Source organism: Carcharodon carcharias, chromosome 12, assembly GCF_017639515.1.
Source record: "Carcharodon carcharias isolate sCarCar2 chromosome 12, sCarCar2.pri, whole genome shotgun sequence".
Taxonomy (NCBI): Eukaryota; Metazoa; Chordata; class Chondrichthyes; order Lamniformes; family Lamnidae; genus Carcharodon; species Carcharodon carcharias.
The window spans coordinates 124,593,954-124,610,738 of record NC_054478.1 but is presented as its reverse complement, the minus strand read 5'-3'; the positions used below and the strand labels follow the sequence as shown (position 1 = coordinate 124,610,738).

Below are 16,785 nucleotides of genomic sequence, written 5' to 3'. Positions count from 1 at the left end.
GTATGCCATGACATCGCAAGTACACATCAAAATACTATACCACTAAAATGTTATGAGGGTTTCTGTCTCTACCACCCTTTCAGGGAGTGAATTCCAGATTCCCACCACCTTCTGGGTGAAAAAAATTCTTCCTCTCATCCCCTCTAAACCTCTTGCCCCTTACCTTAAATCTATGCCCCCTGGTTATTGATCCCTCCACCAAGGCGAAAAGTTCCTTCTTGTCTACCATATCAATGCCCTCATAATTTTATACACCTCAACCATGTCCCCCCTCAATTTCCTCTGCTCCAGGGAAAATAACCCCAATCTCTCCTCATAACAAAACTCCAGCCCAGACAACATCCTGGTAAATCTCCTCTGCACTCTCTCTAGTGCAATCACATCCTTTCTATAAACACATCCCTGTGGAACCCCACCGGACACAGGCATCCAGTCACAAAAACACCCCTCGACCATCACCCTCGGCTTCCTGCCACTTGGCCAATTCTGGATCCAAATTGCCTTGGATCCCATGGGCTCTTATCTTCGTTATCAGTCTCCTATGAGGGACCTTATAAAAAGCCTTGCTAAAGTCCAAGTAGACTACATCAAATGTATTGCCCTCATCTACACACCTGGTCACCTCTTCGAAACATTCAATCAAATTGGTCAGACATGACTGCCCCTTAACAAAACCATGCTGACTGTCCTCGCTTAATCCCTGCCTCTCCAAGTGTAGATTAATTCTGTCCCTCAGAATTGCTTCCAATAGTTTCCCTACCACTGAGGTTAGACAGGCCTGTAGTTCCCTGGTTTATCCCTTCCTCCCTTCTTGAATAACGGTACCACATTAGCTGTCCTCTGGCACTTCTGTGGCCAGAGAGGAATTGAAAATTATTGCCAGCACCCCTGCTATCTCCTCCCTATGCCCAGCTGAAGCATTTGCTATCATCTTCGGCCAGAAGTGCCGAGTGGATGATCCATTTTGGCAGCCTCCTGAGGTACCCCCATCAGATGTCAGTCTTCAGCCAGTTCTATCTACACCCCATGATATCAAGAAATGGCTGAAGACACTAGGTACTGCAAAGGCTATGGGCCCTTTTAATACCTCGGCAATATTTCCGAAGACTTGTGCTCAAGAACGAGCCATGCTTCTAACCAAGCTGTTCCAGTACAACTACAATGCTAGGATCTATTTGATGATTTGGAAAATTGCTAAGGTGTCCTATCCACACAAAGGACACATCTAATCAGGCTAGTTACTGCCCCATTAGCTACCTCTCCTTCGTCAGCAAAGTGATGGAGGTATCATCAACAGTACTATCACATGATATTTTCTTAGCAATAACCTGATGTTCAGTTTGGGTTCTGCTAGAGGCACTTGGCTCCTGACCTCTTTACAGCCTTGGTCCAAATATGGACAAAAGAGCTGAATTCGAGAGGTGAGTTGCAAGTGACTGCAACATTGCTATCAGCAGCATTTGACGGAATGCAGCACCAAGGAGCCCTGGCAAAAATGAAATTGATGAGAATTTGTGGGGTGGTTTGGCAGTGCATAAGAGACTCTCCACTGGAGTTATACGTAGCATAAATAATATGCCTGTGGATTTTGGAGGCCCCTTATCTCAGCCCCTGGGCAATGCTGCAGGAATTCCTGAGAGTAGTGTCTGAGGACCAACAGTCTTGCTTTGTCAATGATCTTCCTTCCATCATAAGGTCAGAAGTGAGGATGTTCTCTGTGCAATGCTCAGGAGCATTCACAAGTTATACTAAAGCTGTCCATGCAGCAAGACTTGGGCAACATTCAAGCTTGGGTTGATGTGTCAAGTAACATTCATGCCACACAAATTCCAGGCAATGATGATCTCCAACAAGACAGAATGTAACCATCTCCCTCTAACATTTAACGGCGTTACCATCGCTGAATTTCCCACTGTCAACATCCTGGGGTTACAAAAGATGAGAAACTGAACTGGACCAACCATCTATATGTTATGGCTACAAGAGCAGGTCAGAGCTGAGAACTCTGAGGTGAGTAGCACTTTCTGGCTCCCAAAAGTCTGCCCACCAACTCCAAGGCACAATTCAGGAGTATGATGGAATACTCTCTGCTTCTCTGGACTAGCGTGGCTCAACCACTTAAGCTCAGTACCATCTGGGGCAAAGCATTCGCTTGATCAGCATCCCATCCACCACCTTAAACATTCATTCATTCCTTTCACCATCTCTATATAGAAGATGCACTGCAACAACTTACTAAGCCTCCTTAGACAACACCTTCCAACCTATGACCTGTCTCAACTAGAAGGAAAAGGGCAGCAGTGAAAGCATTTCAGCTTTGCTTTGGAATTAGAAATCATGGATGCAAATTCATTTTCCTGTGTTGTTGGGCCACTTGCTGCATATTCCTCAGTTGCAGTCTTAAGAGATTGATACTTCTTCCTAAAACAAAGCATAAACAAAATAAAGACAAAAGACAAGTGGCACTTAGGAATAACTTGCTCACTAACGCTCAGTTTGGATTCAGCCAGGGCCACTCAGCTCCTGACCTCATTACAGCATTGATCTAAACATGGTCAAATGAGCTCAGTTCCATAGGTGAGGTGAGAGTGACTGCCCTTGACAGCAAGGCAACATTTGACCAAGTGGCATGGCCCTAGCAAAACTGGAGTCAATGGGAATCGGGGAAAATTCTCCATTGGTTGGAGTCATACATAGCACAAAACAAGACAGCTGTGGTTCTTGTAAGTCAATCATCTCAGTCCCAGGACATCACTGCAGGAGTTCTTCATGGTTGTGTTCTAGGCCCAGCCGTCTTCAGCTGCTTCATCAATAAGCTACCTTTTATTGATAAGGTCAGAAGTGGAAATGTTTGGTGATGACTGCAGTGTTTAGCACCTATAATGACTCATACTGAAGTCTATGTCAACATGCAGCAAGACCGAGACAATATTCAGTCTTGAGCTGATAAGTGGCAAGTAACATTTGTTCCACACAAATGCCAGACAAGAGGGAATATAACTACCTCCCCTTGCCAATGCTGAATCCCCCACCACCAACCTTCTGTTGTGTGGGGTTGGGGGAGGGGGTTTACCATTTGACCGGAAACTGAACTGGACCAGCCATATGAATACTGTAGCTGCAAGAGTCAGAGGCTCAGAATTCTGTGAGTAACTTGCCTGATTTCACCAAAGTCTGTTCACCATCTATAAGGCTCAAATCTGGAGTGTGATGGAATACTCTCCATCTGCCTGGATGAGTGCAGCACCGGCAACACTCAAGCTTGATACGCAATCAGAACAAAGCAGCCTGCTTGATTGGCACCCCATTCACCAGCATCGGCAGCAGTGTGTACCATCTACAAGATGCACTGCAGGAACTCTCAAAGCTCCTTAGATGGCACCTACCAAAGCCATGACCGCTGCCATCTAGCAGGACAAAGACAGCAGAAGTGTGGAAACACCACCACCTGGAAATTCCCCTCCAGCCATACAGCATCCTGACTTGGAAATAATATCGCTGTCTCTTCACTGTCGCAGGATCAAAATCCTGGAACTCCTTCCCTAACAGCACTGTAGGTGTACCTATACAATATGGACTACAGTAATTCAATCTTGAGGGCTGTTAGGGATGGGCAATAAATGCTGGCCCATTTTTAATCATGCTTTCTATCTCATTTTTGCTTTTGTCACCTGTGTGAAAGCAGAGCATGAGGGGCCCAATGTGCATCTGTAACAGTAGTTTTATGGAAATTATTCTTAGACAATTCTAAAACCATCTCCCTCAGCCTTAAAAGCTGTTCAGTAACTGAACATGAGACCTGTGAATTTGCTGACGAACAATGCTATCATTTCTGTGCAAGGAATTTCTATTTTTGTTCAGCCAGTGTTCCCAATAAAACAAATTTCCATATAAGCGTTTGCAGGCCTCAAATATTTGTTTTCAGGAAACATGAAAAAAAAGAAGCAATTGAAGTTTGTGTAAAGAATTTTATTTGGTTTTGATTCAACACAAGTCTCAGCTTTTCTAGTTTCTGTAGATGTTTGGTTTTGCATCTATTTTAATCTGCAGAGACTGAATAATTTGTGAGTATTAAGTACATGAGAAGACCAACTATTTCCAGCCCTTTGCTTCTCTTTGCTTTAGTGTGGCTGCAATTCCACAGGAACTGGTAATCTCTGGTACATCACCCAAGAGGCTATTCTTCATAGATGAGCATAGGCAGTGAATGCCACTGAACAACTTGCTTTTTTTTTGTTGTTACAAATTGTCATGTTTTTTTCCCATTTGATGTTTTCACTGAACAAGTGTAATCAATAGTATGTAGATAGCAGTTCGCAATAGGGAACCCGGCTTACTCCTGCCTTTGCTAACTAGTCCCAATTTTTTTTTTTAGCTCAATAACAGGATGTGGGCTTCGCTGGCTAGGTCAGCATTTATTGCCCATCCTGAATTGCCCTTGAGGAGGTGATGGTGAGCTGCGTTCTTGAACTGCTGCAGTCCATATGCTGGGCGACCCCCCCATAGTGCTGTTAGGGCAGGAGCTCCAGGCTTTTGAACTAGTGACAGTGAAGGAATGGTGATACATTTCCAAGTCAGGCTGGTGAATGGCTTGGAGGGCAACTTCCAGGTGATGGTGTTCCAATCTACGTGCTGCCCTTGTCCTTCTAGATGGTAGTGGTTGTGGGTTTGGAAGCTGCTGCCTATAGGAGCCTTGGTGAATTCCTGCAGTACACCTTGTGGATGGTACACACTGCTACCATTGTGCATTAGTGGTGGAGGGAGTGAATGTTTGTGGATGGGGTGCCAGTCAAGTGGGCTGCTTTGTCCTGGAGTAGCGTTGGAGCTGCACTCATCCAGGCAAGTAGAGAGTATTCCATCATACTCCTGACTTCTGCCTTGTAGTTGGTGGACAGGCTTTGGGGAGTCAGGAGGTGAGTTACTCGTCTCCGGATTCCAAGTCGCTGAACTGCTCTTGTAGCCACAGATTTATATGGCTAGTCCAGTTCAGTTTCTGATATTGATAGTGTTGGTGGGGGGGGTGGATTCAGCAATAGCAATGCCATTGAATGTCAAGGGGCAAAGGTTAGATTCTTTCTTGTTGGAGACGGTCATTGCCTGGTACTTGTGTGGCATGAATATTACTTGCCACTTGTCAGCCCAAGCCTGGATATTGTCCGGGCCTTGGCTGCATTTGGACATGGGTTGCTTCAGTAGCTGAGTCATCGCGAATGGTGCTGAACATTGTGCAATTATCGAACATCCTCACTTCTGACCTTGTGATGGAAGGAAGGTCATTGATGAAGCAACTGCAGATGGTTGGGCCTAGGACACTACCTTGAACTTCTGCAGTGATGCCCTGGAACTGAGATGACTGATCTCCAACAACCACAACCATTGTCCTTTGTGCTAGGTATGACTCCAGCCAGTGGAGAGTTTTCCACCTGATTTCCATTGATTCCAGTTTTGCTCAGGCTCCTTGATGCCACACTGTCAAATACTGCCTTGATGTCAAGGGCAGTCAATCTCAGCTCACCTCTGGAGTTCAACTCTTTTTTTTGTCCATGTTTGAACCGAGGCTGTAATAAGATCAGAAGCTGAGTGACCCTGGTAGAATACAAACTGAGCATTAGGAAGCACGTTATTGCTAAGTAAGTATCGCTTGCTTAGTGCTGATGACCCCCTTCCATCATTTTACTGATGATCGAGAGTAAACTGATGGAGTGATAATTGGCTGGGTAGGATTTGTTCTGCTTTTTGTGTATAGGACATATCTGGGCAATTTTCCTCATTGTCTGGTGGATGCCAGTGTTGCAGCTGTACTGAACAACTTGGCTATGGGCGCAGCAATCTCTGGAGCACAAGCCTTCAGTAGGATTGCCTGAATATTGTCAGGGCCCATAGCCTTTGCAGTATCAATGCCTTCAGCCTTTCTTGATAGCACATTGGAGTGAATTAAATTGACTGAAGATTGGCATCAGTCGTGCTGGGGACCTCTGGAGGAGGCCGAGATGTATCATCCACTTGGCTCTTTTGGCTGAAGGTTGTTTCAAATGCTTCAGCCTGATCTTTGGCATTGCTGTGCTGGGCTCCTCCATCTTTGAGGATGGGGGTTTTTGTGGAGCCTCCCCTCCAATGAATTGTTGAATTTTCCTCTACCGTAGGATGTGACTGGATGTGGCAGCATTGCAGATCCTAGATCTGATCCATTGGTTGTGGAACCGCTTGGCTCTTTTTCTATCACTTGCTGCTTATGCTGTTTGGCTGTTGTAGCTTCACCTCATTTTTAGTTATGCCTGGTGTTGTTCCTGGCATGTCCTCCTGCACTCTTCTTTGAACCATAGCTGATCCCTTGGCTTGGTGGTAATGGTAGAGTGGGGGATATGCTGAGCCATAAGGTTACAGATTGTGATTGAATACATTTCTACTGCTGATGGCTCCCAGTGCCTCATGCATGCCCAGCCTTGATCAAAATCTATCCCATTTTGCACAGTGGTAGTGCCATACAAAATGATGGAAGGTATCCTCAATGTGAAGACAGGACTTTGTCTCCTCAAGGACCGTGTGATGGTCACTCCCAATACTGTCATGAATAGATGCATCTGCGGCAGGCAAGTTGGTGAGGATGAAGTCAATTATGTTTTTCCCTCTTGTTGGTTCCCTCACCACCTGCTGCAGACCCAGTCTAACAGCCGTGTCCTCTAGGACTTGGCCAGCTCAATCTGTCATGGTGAGACCGAGACACTCTTGGTGATGGACAGTTGGAGTCCCCCACCTAGAGTACATTCTGCGCCCTTGCCACCCTCAATGCTCCCTCCAATTGGTGTTCAACATGGAGGAGTACTGATTCATCAGCTGAGGTTGGGGGAGCGGTATGTGGTAATTGGGTTTCCTTGCTATCGATTCCGACCCTCATGAAATTTTATGGCAACTCTCTCCCAACTGTTCCTTCACAGACCTGCTGGGTCTGTCCTGTCAGTGGGACATAATCTGTAAGGTGTGATTGAGAGTGTCACTGTCGGGCTTCTCTCGCCCGTGAGACAGCTCTCCCAATTTTGGTGCAAACATGCAGATGTTCATAATGAGCACTTTGCAGGGTGGGTTTGTTCTTAGTCATTTCTGATGCCTAGGTCGATGTCTGGTGATCCATCCAGTTTCATTACTTTTATTTACTTTTTAGTTTGATTCAGCTGAATGGCTTGCTAAGCCATTTTGGAGGGCATTTAAGAGTCAATTACTTTGTGGATCTGGAGTCGTATGTAGGCCAGATTTCCTTCACATTAGTGAACCAGTTGGATTTTTACAACAATTGTCTATGGTTTCATGGTCGTCACTAAATGACCACCCAGATTTTTGTTGACTTCAAATTTCACCAGCTGCCATGGTGGGATTCGAACCCGGGTCTCTGGAGTTCCAGTCAATGCAACTATGTCACTGCCTCCTATCTGAGGACAATTTCTGTTGTAATATTTCCACTTCTGTTCCTACTGGAATCAGTTAATTAAGCACAACACATGGATCAAACTGGGGTCAAATGGGCAATTACCATGTGTCGATGAGGGCAATGCATTTGAAATAGTCACCTTGGACTTCAAGGCTTTTGATAAGGCCCTTCATGGGATACTGATAACAAAGGTAAAAGCCCATGGGATCCAAGGCAATTTGGCAAATCGGATCCAGAATTGGCTGAGTGGCATGAAGCAGAGGGTGATGGTTGAGGGGTGTTTTTGAGACTGGATGCCTGTGTCCAGTGGTGTTCAACAAGGATTGTTGCTGGTTCCCTTACTGTTTGTGGTATATATAAATGATTTAGACTTAAATGTAGGAGGGTCGATCAGTAAGCTCGTGGATGGCATGAAAATTGGTGGGCTGGTAAATAGTGAGGAGGATAGCCTTAGATTACAGGAGGATATAGAAGGACTGATCAGTGGCAAATGGAATTTAATCTGGGTAAGTGTGAGGTGATGTACTTGGGCAGGACAAACAAGGCACAGGAATACACAATGCATGGAAGGACCCTGGGATGCACCGAGGAGCAGAGGGACCTTGGTGTGCATTTCCACTGGTCCCTTAAGGTAGCTGGACAGGTAGATAAAGTGGTTAAGAAGGCATATGGGATACTTGCCTTTATTAGCCGAGGCAAAGAAAATAAGAGCACGGAGGTTATGCTCAAGATGGTTAGGCCACAGCTAGAGTTTTGTGTGCAGTCCTACAATCTGCATTATAGGAAGGATGTGGTTGCACGAGAGAGAGTGCAGAGAAGATTTACCTACCAGGCTGTTGCCGGGCAGGAGAGTTTTAGTCATGAGGAGAGTTTTGGTCGACTGGGGTTATTTTCCCTGGAGTGGAGGAGATTGCGGGGGAATATGATTGAGGTGTATAAAATTATGAAGGGCATAGATAGGGTAGATAGAAAGGGACTTTTCCCCTAGGCGGAGGGATCAATAAGCAGGGGGCATAGACTTAAGGGGCAGGAGGTTTAAAGGGGACGTGAGGAAGAATTTTTTCACCCAGAGGGTGGTGGGAATCTGGAATTCACTGCCTGAAAGGGTGATAGAGGCAGAAACCCTTAACATTTAAGAATTATTTGGATGTGCACTTGTGATGCCATGGCATACAAGGCTATGGGCCTAGTGCTGGAAAATGAGATTAGAATAGTTAGGCACTTGTTTGACCGGTGCAGACTCGATGGGCCGAAGGACCTTTTTCTGTGCTGTGGATCTCTGAGTCTATGACTATGAAATGACAGTCTATTTACTGCTTGGCCATCGAGATGAGCAGCATTTGAAATATTACTGAAAACATTTGTTTTAATTGAGGTCTGCAAATGCATGAATGGAAATTTGTTTTACTGGGAACAGTAACTGCAAAAAAATATATGAATTGCTTGCACACATATGATGGCACTATTCATAAGCAAATTTGCATTCCTCTTGTTCAGTTGCCGAACAACTTCGTAAGGCTGAGAAAGGTGGTTTTAGAATTGTAGAAGTGAGTAACTTGCATGAAATTACTGTTGCAGATGCATGCAGAGGCACCTCTTTCCTGCGCCCCCAGCACAACCATACTCTGCATTCATTCAGGCTACTTATCCTAAGGGTAATGACCTACTGCAAAAATGTGATATTTTGAAATGAGTCTTTCCTTTAAAGCCCTGCATTTGATTTTTGATATTTGTTTACAGCTGTAACATTCCTAGTTAACTATGTACTGAAAGCTGAGCTCTTGTGCATTAAGTGAAGTTTCTGGTTATTTAAAATGGCTAAACTGCAGTAAATTACCCACTGAGATCAGATTAACTTTACGATAATTCCTGATTTATTTTCTCTATTGCTGTTTTATTTCTTTCCCCATTCCATGCAAATTGTCGTGCTGAGGGTCAGTAGGAGACCACCACTGTTATTAGTTGATGTTAGCTGATGTCCAAGAGAAAAGAAATGTATTTTACCAAAGCAGTTCACCAATGTTGCTTCTGTTTGATATTCGGGGTAGGGAGCCCTCCACTCTTTAACAGCCACTTTTTCAGTGTGGGTTAGAAATGTGTTATTATCCTTTATACTTCCTAAATTGTGGAAGAATATGTAAGCATTCATCTGTATTTAAATAAAGCTGTCTTTTATGGGTCACTACCAAATATCATTTGATTCTCAGTGCTCTGCACAGCATTTTTTTTATTACATGACTGGCTTCAGCGCTTTCTAAGTAAATTCAAGAATAATTGCCAAATTTAACTCCCCACTTTTATGACCATTGTTAAATGCAATAATATGAAGATATTTACATATTCTCTTCCTCTTGCAATCTGTAGGGCTAATCTCTGATATTGTAATAGTGCTTAAGTTTATCCCTTTTAGTCATGGTGATGTCTGTATTTGTACTCGTTTATCCGCTTGGATGTTCAGATCACCACTTTCGTTTATTTCATAAATCTTAGTTAAGAAAGACCTAAAATGGTTTTACAAATGGCTGGCATTGCCAGCTTATTGAATGCTACTAACACTAGTGTACGTAAGGCATAAGGTTAATGACAAAAAGTAACCTTCCTTGATAGTGAAAGTGATAATGGTGCAGGTAATTGCTGTTAAATGGGTGTAGTGAAAAAGCATTGTCAACTTTTGAGGGAATTAATGACTGAATAAAGCTCTTCCAGAAAATTAAAAGCGAGATAGAGATGCTGGAAATCTGAAATAAAACAAAATCCTTCAAACATTCAGCAGGTCAGGCAGCAACTGTGGAGAGAAATGTAGGATTAACATCATTTGGCTCTGTGGACAGCAGCCAGATGCCCATTTTTCATGTTTAAATTTGGGCCAGGAGGCTGGAGTGTCTCTGGGCTGTTCAGGTGTACATTATGGAACTTTGCAGCCACATACAAATTGCACTTAGGTTCCTGTTTATTTACAAATACCATGCTGTTGTTACAAGCAAATCATGTGTTATCATTTTTTCTCTAATGCAATCACACTAAGAGTAGCCTTTTACAGATCTCCAGGTACATGTGTGCACCAAAGTTGCATTTATATAGTACCTTTTTGTGTCTTCAGGATGTTCCAAGACATTCTGCAGCCATCAGATTTTTTTTGAATTGTTGTCATGTGAATTGGTGAATAATGATCTCTCTCAAACAAAATAAATGAACAGAAAATATGGTCTTAATGATATTGATCAAGACTCTGGGAAAGCTGTCCACTTTTTGAATCTTATCACAGGATCTTATGACCGTGTGGGAAGCCAGATGAGGCCTTGATTTAATTTATAATCCAAAACCTGAACATCTTAACGTTCTGTTGCCCCAAAATTTCAATAGGACAAACTGCTGGAAAAGCAAATGAACTTAAAATAATTCATTTGTCTTTGATTTTGCAGCTCAAATTTCAGGTGCTTACAGGTCATATTTGCTGCCACCCCACCCCAGGCAGATTTGGCTGTTCAGATCTTCAAAGCTGCGCTCCAGTGCATTGTAGCATGAATCATTGCATGTGAAATGGAGAGCGTCCATAAATTATATACACCTGTCAGGGAGGGGTGGGGTTAAAAATGATATAGGGTACAGAATAATCAGCCAAACACTTTTGTAAATTTAGCTCAGTTGGCACAGCAGTGCCAGGCCTGACAAGTAAATGCTCTGACAAACTTTTCTGGTGTCTGAAGCATTGAGTCGTGTCTAGCTCTGTTGAGAGGATGATGAGAGTGGGTGAGGAAATTTCCAAGATGGAAAGTGAGCAGCTAACAATCAGTGAAATTCTGATCTGTTTAGGACAAAACATAAGTATTCACTTGTTTTCAATCAAAAACTGATTATTCTGGCTTTGAGCATGTCTAAAGCTTATTTGAATGAAAATTTGTCTACCTTAGTTTAGGATCCTGAACTGCTTTAATTTTATTATACTTAGCCTCTGAAACAACCTGTTTATTAATTCTGAACCATTTTGTCTTTAGTTTTTAATAAGTCATACGAGACATGGATGATAAATATTAGTGGAAGACCCACATGTGAGATTCAGCTTGATGGTTTGGAAAAGTCCCAGTGGAATAAAGTGTGTTTTTTAAAAAAATAATAAATTTGACAACTATATTTTGGCCCTCTCCCGCCCCACCCTATCTCTTTACTTCTCCTTCCACCCCTCTCTACTTCCCTACCCTCATCCCCTGGAGCAAAATCCCTGATGGACTTTTTCCACACTTTCCTGTTTGTTCTTTCTATCTTCACTGGGGACATCAGAAGTAACAGCAAATAGAAGTGTCAGTGGGGAACATTTAGGAAACAGTGATCATTGTATTGTACGTTTTAGCATGATGATAGAAAAGGACAGTAGGCAATCCAGAATAAGAAAAATTAACTGGAGGAGAGCCAACTTTGGGGCAAGAATGGAGCTGGGCCAAATAGAGTGCAACGAAAGATTGGTAGGAAAAACTGTAGCTGAACAATGGAGTGCCTTCTAAAAGAATTGGTTCGGGCACAGTCAAGGTATATTCCATCGAAAGAGAAAGGTAGGACAAAAGCTCCCTGGATGAAAAAGGAGGTTGTGCTTATGACATGTCAGGTAGAAAATACAATTGAGAACCAAGAGGAATACAGAAGGTTTAGAGGGGAGGTGCAAAAGCATATTAGACAAACAAAGAGGGATTATGAGAAAAGACTGGCAGCCAACGTAAAGGGGAATCCCAAAGTCGTCTTTAGGCATATAAATCATAAAAGGGTTGTAAAAGGAGTAGGGCCAATTACAGACGTAAAAGGGAATTTACATATAGACAAAGGGACCGTGGCTGAGGTATTAAATGAATACTTTGCAACCGTCTTTACCAAGGAGGTAGATGCTACCCAGGCCATGGTGACAGATGAGGAAACTGTGTCACTAGAAGGGTTCAAAATTGATAAGGAAGAAGTGTTGAATAGATTGCCAGTACTTAAAGTTGACGAGGCACTGGGACCAGATGAGATGCATCCAAGGATATTGAAGGAAGTGAGAGCAGAAATTGCAGGGGTACTGGCCATAATCTTTCAGTCTTCCCTGGTCTTGGGGGTGGTGCCAGAGGACTGGAGAATTGTAAACATTATGCCCTTGTTCAAAAAAGGTTGTAAGGATAAGCCCAGCGATTACAGACCAGTCAGTTTAACTTCAGTGGTGGGCAAGATTCTAGAAACAATTATTCGGGATAGAATTAGTAGTCAGATGGAAAAATATGAGTTATAAGGAAGAGCCAGCATGGATTTCTAAAGGGGAAATCGTGTTTAACTAACTTGCTGGAGTTTTTTGAAGAGGTAACAAAAAAAGGTGGTTGAGGGTAATGCTGTTGATGTGGTGTACATGGACTTTGAAAAGGCATTTGACACTGCCTCACAGCCAACTCGTGCGAAAATTTAGAGCTCATGGACTAAGGGGTGGTAGCAACATGGGTACAAAATTAGCTTAAAAATAAGAAGCCGAGTAACGGTCAGTGGATATTTTATGGGCCGGAGGAAGGTTTGTAGTTGAGTTCCCCAGGGGCCAGTATTGGGACCCTTGCTTTTCCTGACACATATTAATGATCTAGATGTTGGTGTGCAGGGAACAGCTTCAAAGTTTGCAGATGATACGAAGCTTGGCAGTGTTGTGAACTGCGAGGAAGATAGTGTGGAACTTGAAGAGGACATCGACAACTTAATGGAGTGGACAGATAGGTGGCAGATAAAGTTCAATGTGGAGAAGTGAGGTGATGCATTTTAGTAAGAAGAACATGGACAGACAATATAAAATAAGGGGTGAAATTTTCAAGGGAGTGCAGGAGCAGAAAGACTCGGGTGTATATGTACATAGATCATTGAAGGTGGCAGGACAGGTGGAGGGGACAGTTAATAAAGGATATAGTATCCTGGGCTTTATTACTAAAGGCATAGAGTACAAGAGCAGGGAAGTTATGCTGAATTAGACCTCAGCTGGAATATTGTTCTGGGCACCATATTATAGGAAGGACGTGAACACATTGTAGAGGGTGCGGATGAGGTTTAAAAGAATGGTCCCAGGGATGAGAAACTTCAGCGAAGAGGATAGATTGGAGAAGCTGGGATTGAGTTCCTTGGAGAGGAGAAGGCTGAGAGGATACTTGGTAGAAGTTTTCAAAACCATGAGGGGGCTGGACAGAATAGATAGGGAGAAGCTGTTCCCACTCGTAAAATAGTCAAGAACGAGATGGGGCACAGATTTGAAGTGATTTGCAAAAGAAGCAAGTGTAATGTGAGAAACTTTTTCACATGAGTGTTTTGGGTCTGGAATGCACTGCCCGGAAGTGTGGCAGAGATAGTTTCAATTGAGGCATTCAGGAGGACATTGTTTCCATTCAAATAATCATCTAATGTGCAAGGGTATAGGGAAAAGGCAGGGCAATGACACTAGGAGAACCGGTGTAGACATAATTGGCCGAATGGCCCCCTGTGCTGTTAAGATTCTGTGATTCTGTTTCTGAAGATTCTAAGAGTGGAACTAAGTGAAGGCTGGGCAACCAGTTTTGGAGGAGGGTGTTGCCAAAGGCTGTAAAGAGATTGAGGATGATGAGCAGAAAAATTACAAAGGATGGGACTTTGGTTAGGGTTTTTCTCAGTGCTGCTCAAAAAAAACCCCTCCACTGCTGAGTAGCATTCTTCCAACTGTTTTACTGGGTTGCTTCCAGTGGCAACTGCATCATTCGAAGCAACCTTCTAACGTTAATGACTCATTTGTCAGAGGCAACAAGCCTCCCTTTGAGCAAGGTTTTGATTTCTGCTTAAAGCAGTTGTTGTGTAGTACGCATTTAGGTGTCCTTGAGGGCAAGGGAATAGCTTCTTTAAGAGAGCTATTTTGAGCTGGTGAAGATATGAGTGGTAACACTTACTGATTTATGGAAGCAATTTAAGGCAATGAAATTACATTACTTAGAGTGTATCGCATAAGACTGAATTGTGTTGGCTTGTGATTTTTTTAAATGTATTCTTTCAAATAGTCCTTTGATGCAGATACAATAAATTTGGTGTTAATTGGAATCACATCTGGAAGTTTAATTGCTGTGCCATTTTTCGTTACCCTGGCAACTGACATCTCTGCTTTTTCACTTAATATTTTTTCTTTTGAAGTATTCCTATTTTTGAAGTAAATATCTAACTTGGTTTTAAACACCAGTTGTCTAATGATTGTGATTACTCAGCATATTCCACATTCTCTCAAAGCTCTATGCAGAATAATTTCCATGATTTGGGTTCACTTATTCTGTTTCCTTGTGTGGATTCACCTGATGTTAGGAAGAGTTATTCCCCATCAGCCCTGTCAATTTGCTTTCTATTTTGAATACAATTTTCTTATTTCAGCCATAAAAAAACCCTTCATAATTTTGAACAAGGGTTGATGAGTGTGAAAATGGGAGTGACGTTGCATATTCTGGTGGTTAATTCGAGGTCAGTTTTCGTGCCACTGCACATTGCCACAAACAAAAGGTGCTGATTTGTTTTCACAGGCATTTGAGGTGGTGCCCTGAGAAAGAAAACCCTTTGGGTTTCTCAGTTTTTGCAATGTGTACTCTTATGATTCTGGTCATCAGCTTTTACTGTTAGGTTTATATATTTTCCACTAATGAAGGGGCACAGATGATGAGCCACTCGACATTAAAGCCTGAATTTAATTAGTAAATTAGAGTAAATGGATAAGCAGGAGTGATTGCAAGATGGTTAGCTCCCCAAGGAGATTTAGAAAATGCCAAACTAAATGCCTTGAAATTGGACCATGCAGCTGCCCTTATAATGTTATAGAATTGGAGCATTTATTTTTTTTAAATGATTGCTGGATTTTTTTTGTCTGTAGCTCACACCTATTGCCACCTCTCCTGATGTATGATTTAATGGTAAAAAGATTAAAAATCCAGTATTGGGGAAACTCCACAGCCATCTAAAATGCTCGAGCAAGCAGTGTCCCAACATATACATAACAATTATAAAATACTCATCCTTGTTTTCAGTTCCTCTGTTACCTCACCCCTCCCTATCTCCTTTTAAGATGCTCCTTCAAATTCTAGCCTTTTGACTAAGTTTTGGGTTATCTGCCCTAACACATCTCTAGGTGGTTTGGTGTCAATTTTTGCTTTATAATGCTCCTGTGAAGTCCTTTAGGATGTTTTGTGTTAAAGTTGCTAAATTAATACATGTTGCAACATCAATGGATCAAAGCATCTAATATATTTTTCTGTAAGCACTACAAGTTTGTTTTGCTGACCTCAATTACTAGTTCCTGATCCATTGAGAGGAGATTCACAATTATTAAAAATGTACCAAAGTAACATGTGGAATATCTGGATAGTTTGGCTAGATAGAACCAAAGATTTCCTTCTACTTGAAACTGTTAGTATCTAAATCAAACAGAGCTCTGTCCTGTTCAGTGATCCTTAATTGAAATGCACATGTCTGGTCACCTGAGGACAGAACCAGGCTTGGCTGTATTGCCCTCAGTAAAATAGCCTGCTGCTACTCACCCCAAACCTCACTTAAATGATAGTCAAGTACCAAAAGGAGACCAGCTCCCATGGACCTGTTCTGAAGGGCAGAAATAATTGCTTTTGGAACCATGGGAATATCTTGATGAAACATTTGCCTATTTGTATGCTTCACTTTTTGTCTTCAAAGATGTACTTGTCAAAATTAAATGTGTATTTTCTGAAAATAGTTCATTCAAATGTTTTCCCTTATATATTCAGTTGAAAGATCACGTCAGTCTCTGGTGAGCCCCTCCAGTAACATCCGCCGAACATCATCATTGGACACGCTTGCAGCTCCCTACCTCACTGGCCAGTGGCCACGTGATTCCCACAGCCATTCTGCTCCTTGTGTGAGAGATAAAGCTACACAGGTATGTCAAGCTGAACTCCTTTACTTGAGTCTGTTTTGTTTCTACGTAGTGCAGAGAAGCTGAGTAGGTTGTTTAGACCCTCGAGCCATTCCTATCACTAAGTTTTTGGTTGTGACTAATTTGTACATTGACTCTTATTTACCTGGCATTTCTCTGTATGCACTGATACCATTAGCTAACAAAAAACATAGATTCCTCGTCTTAAATTTCAATTGACTCAGCATTCATACCTTTTTGTGGGAGAGGGTTCCAGTCTTTTGATATTCTTTGCAGGGAGAATGTATTAATTGATTTTGTTTCTCCAATGGTCAAAATCTGATTTTATTATTCTGTTTTTCAGAAGACTCCAATCATGAAATTTCTCTGTGCACTCCAATAAACCCCATATTTTTTAAATATTTTGTTTAGATCACCCTCATCCTTTGAAACTCAAAATACAAGTGTATGCAACATATCATAA

At 42.4% G+C, this 16,785-nt stretch overlaps 1 protein-coding gene across 3 annotated transcripts in view; it reads left to right on the top strand.

Moving 5' to 3' along the window:
• fam117bb (family with sequence similarity 117 member Bb) overlaps positions 1–16,785 on the top strand; it is a 384,430-nt gene that overhangs the window by 33,133 nt on the left and 334,512 nt on the right. For all 3 annotated transcript variants that reach the window (XM_041200485.1, XM_041200484.1, XM_041200483.1), the window contains exon 2: positions 16,174–16,325. In XM_041200485.1, the coding sequence (XP_041056419.1) occupies positions 16,174–16,325 (152 nt within the window). The remainder of the gene's footprint in view (positions 1–16,173; positions 16,326–16,785) is intronic.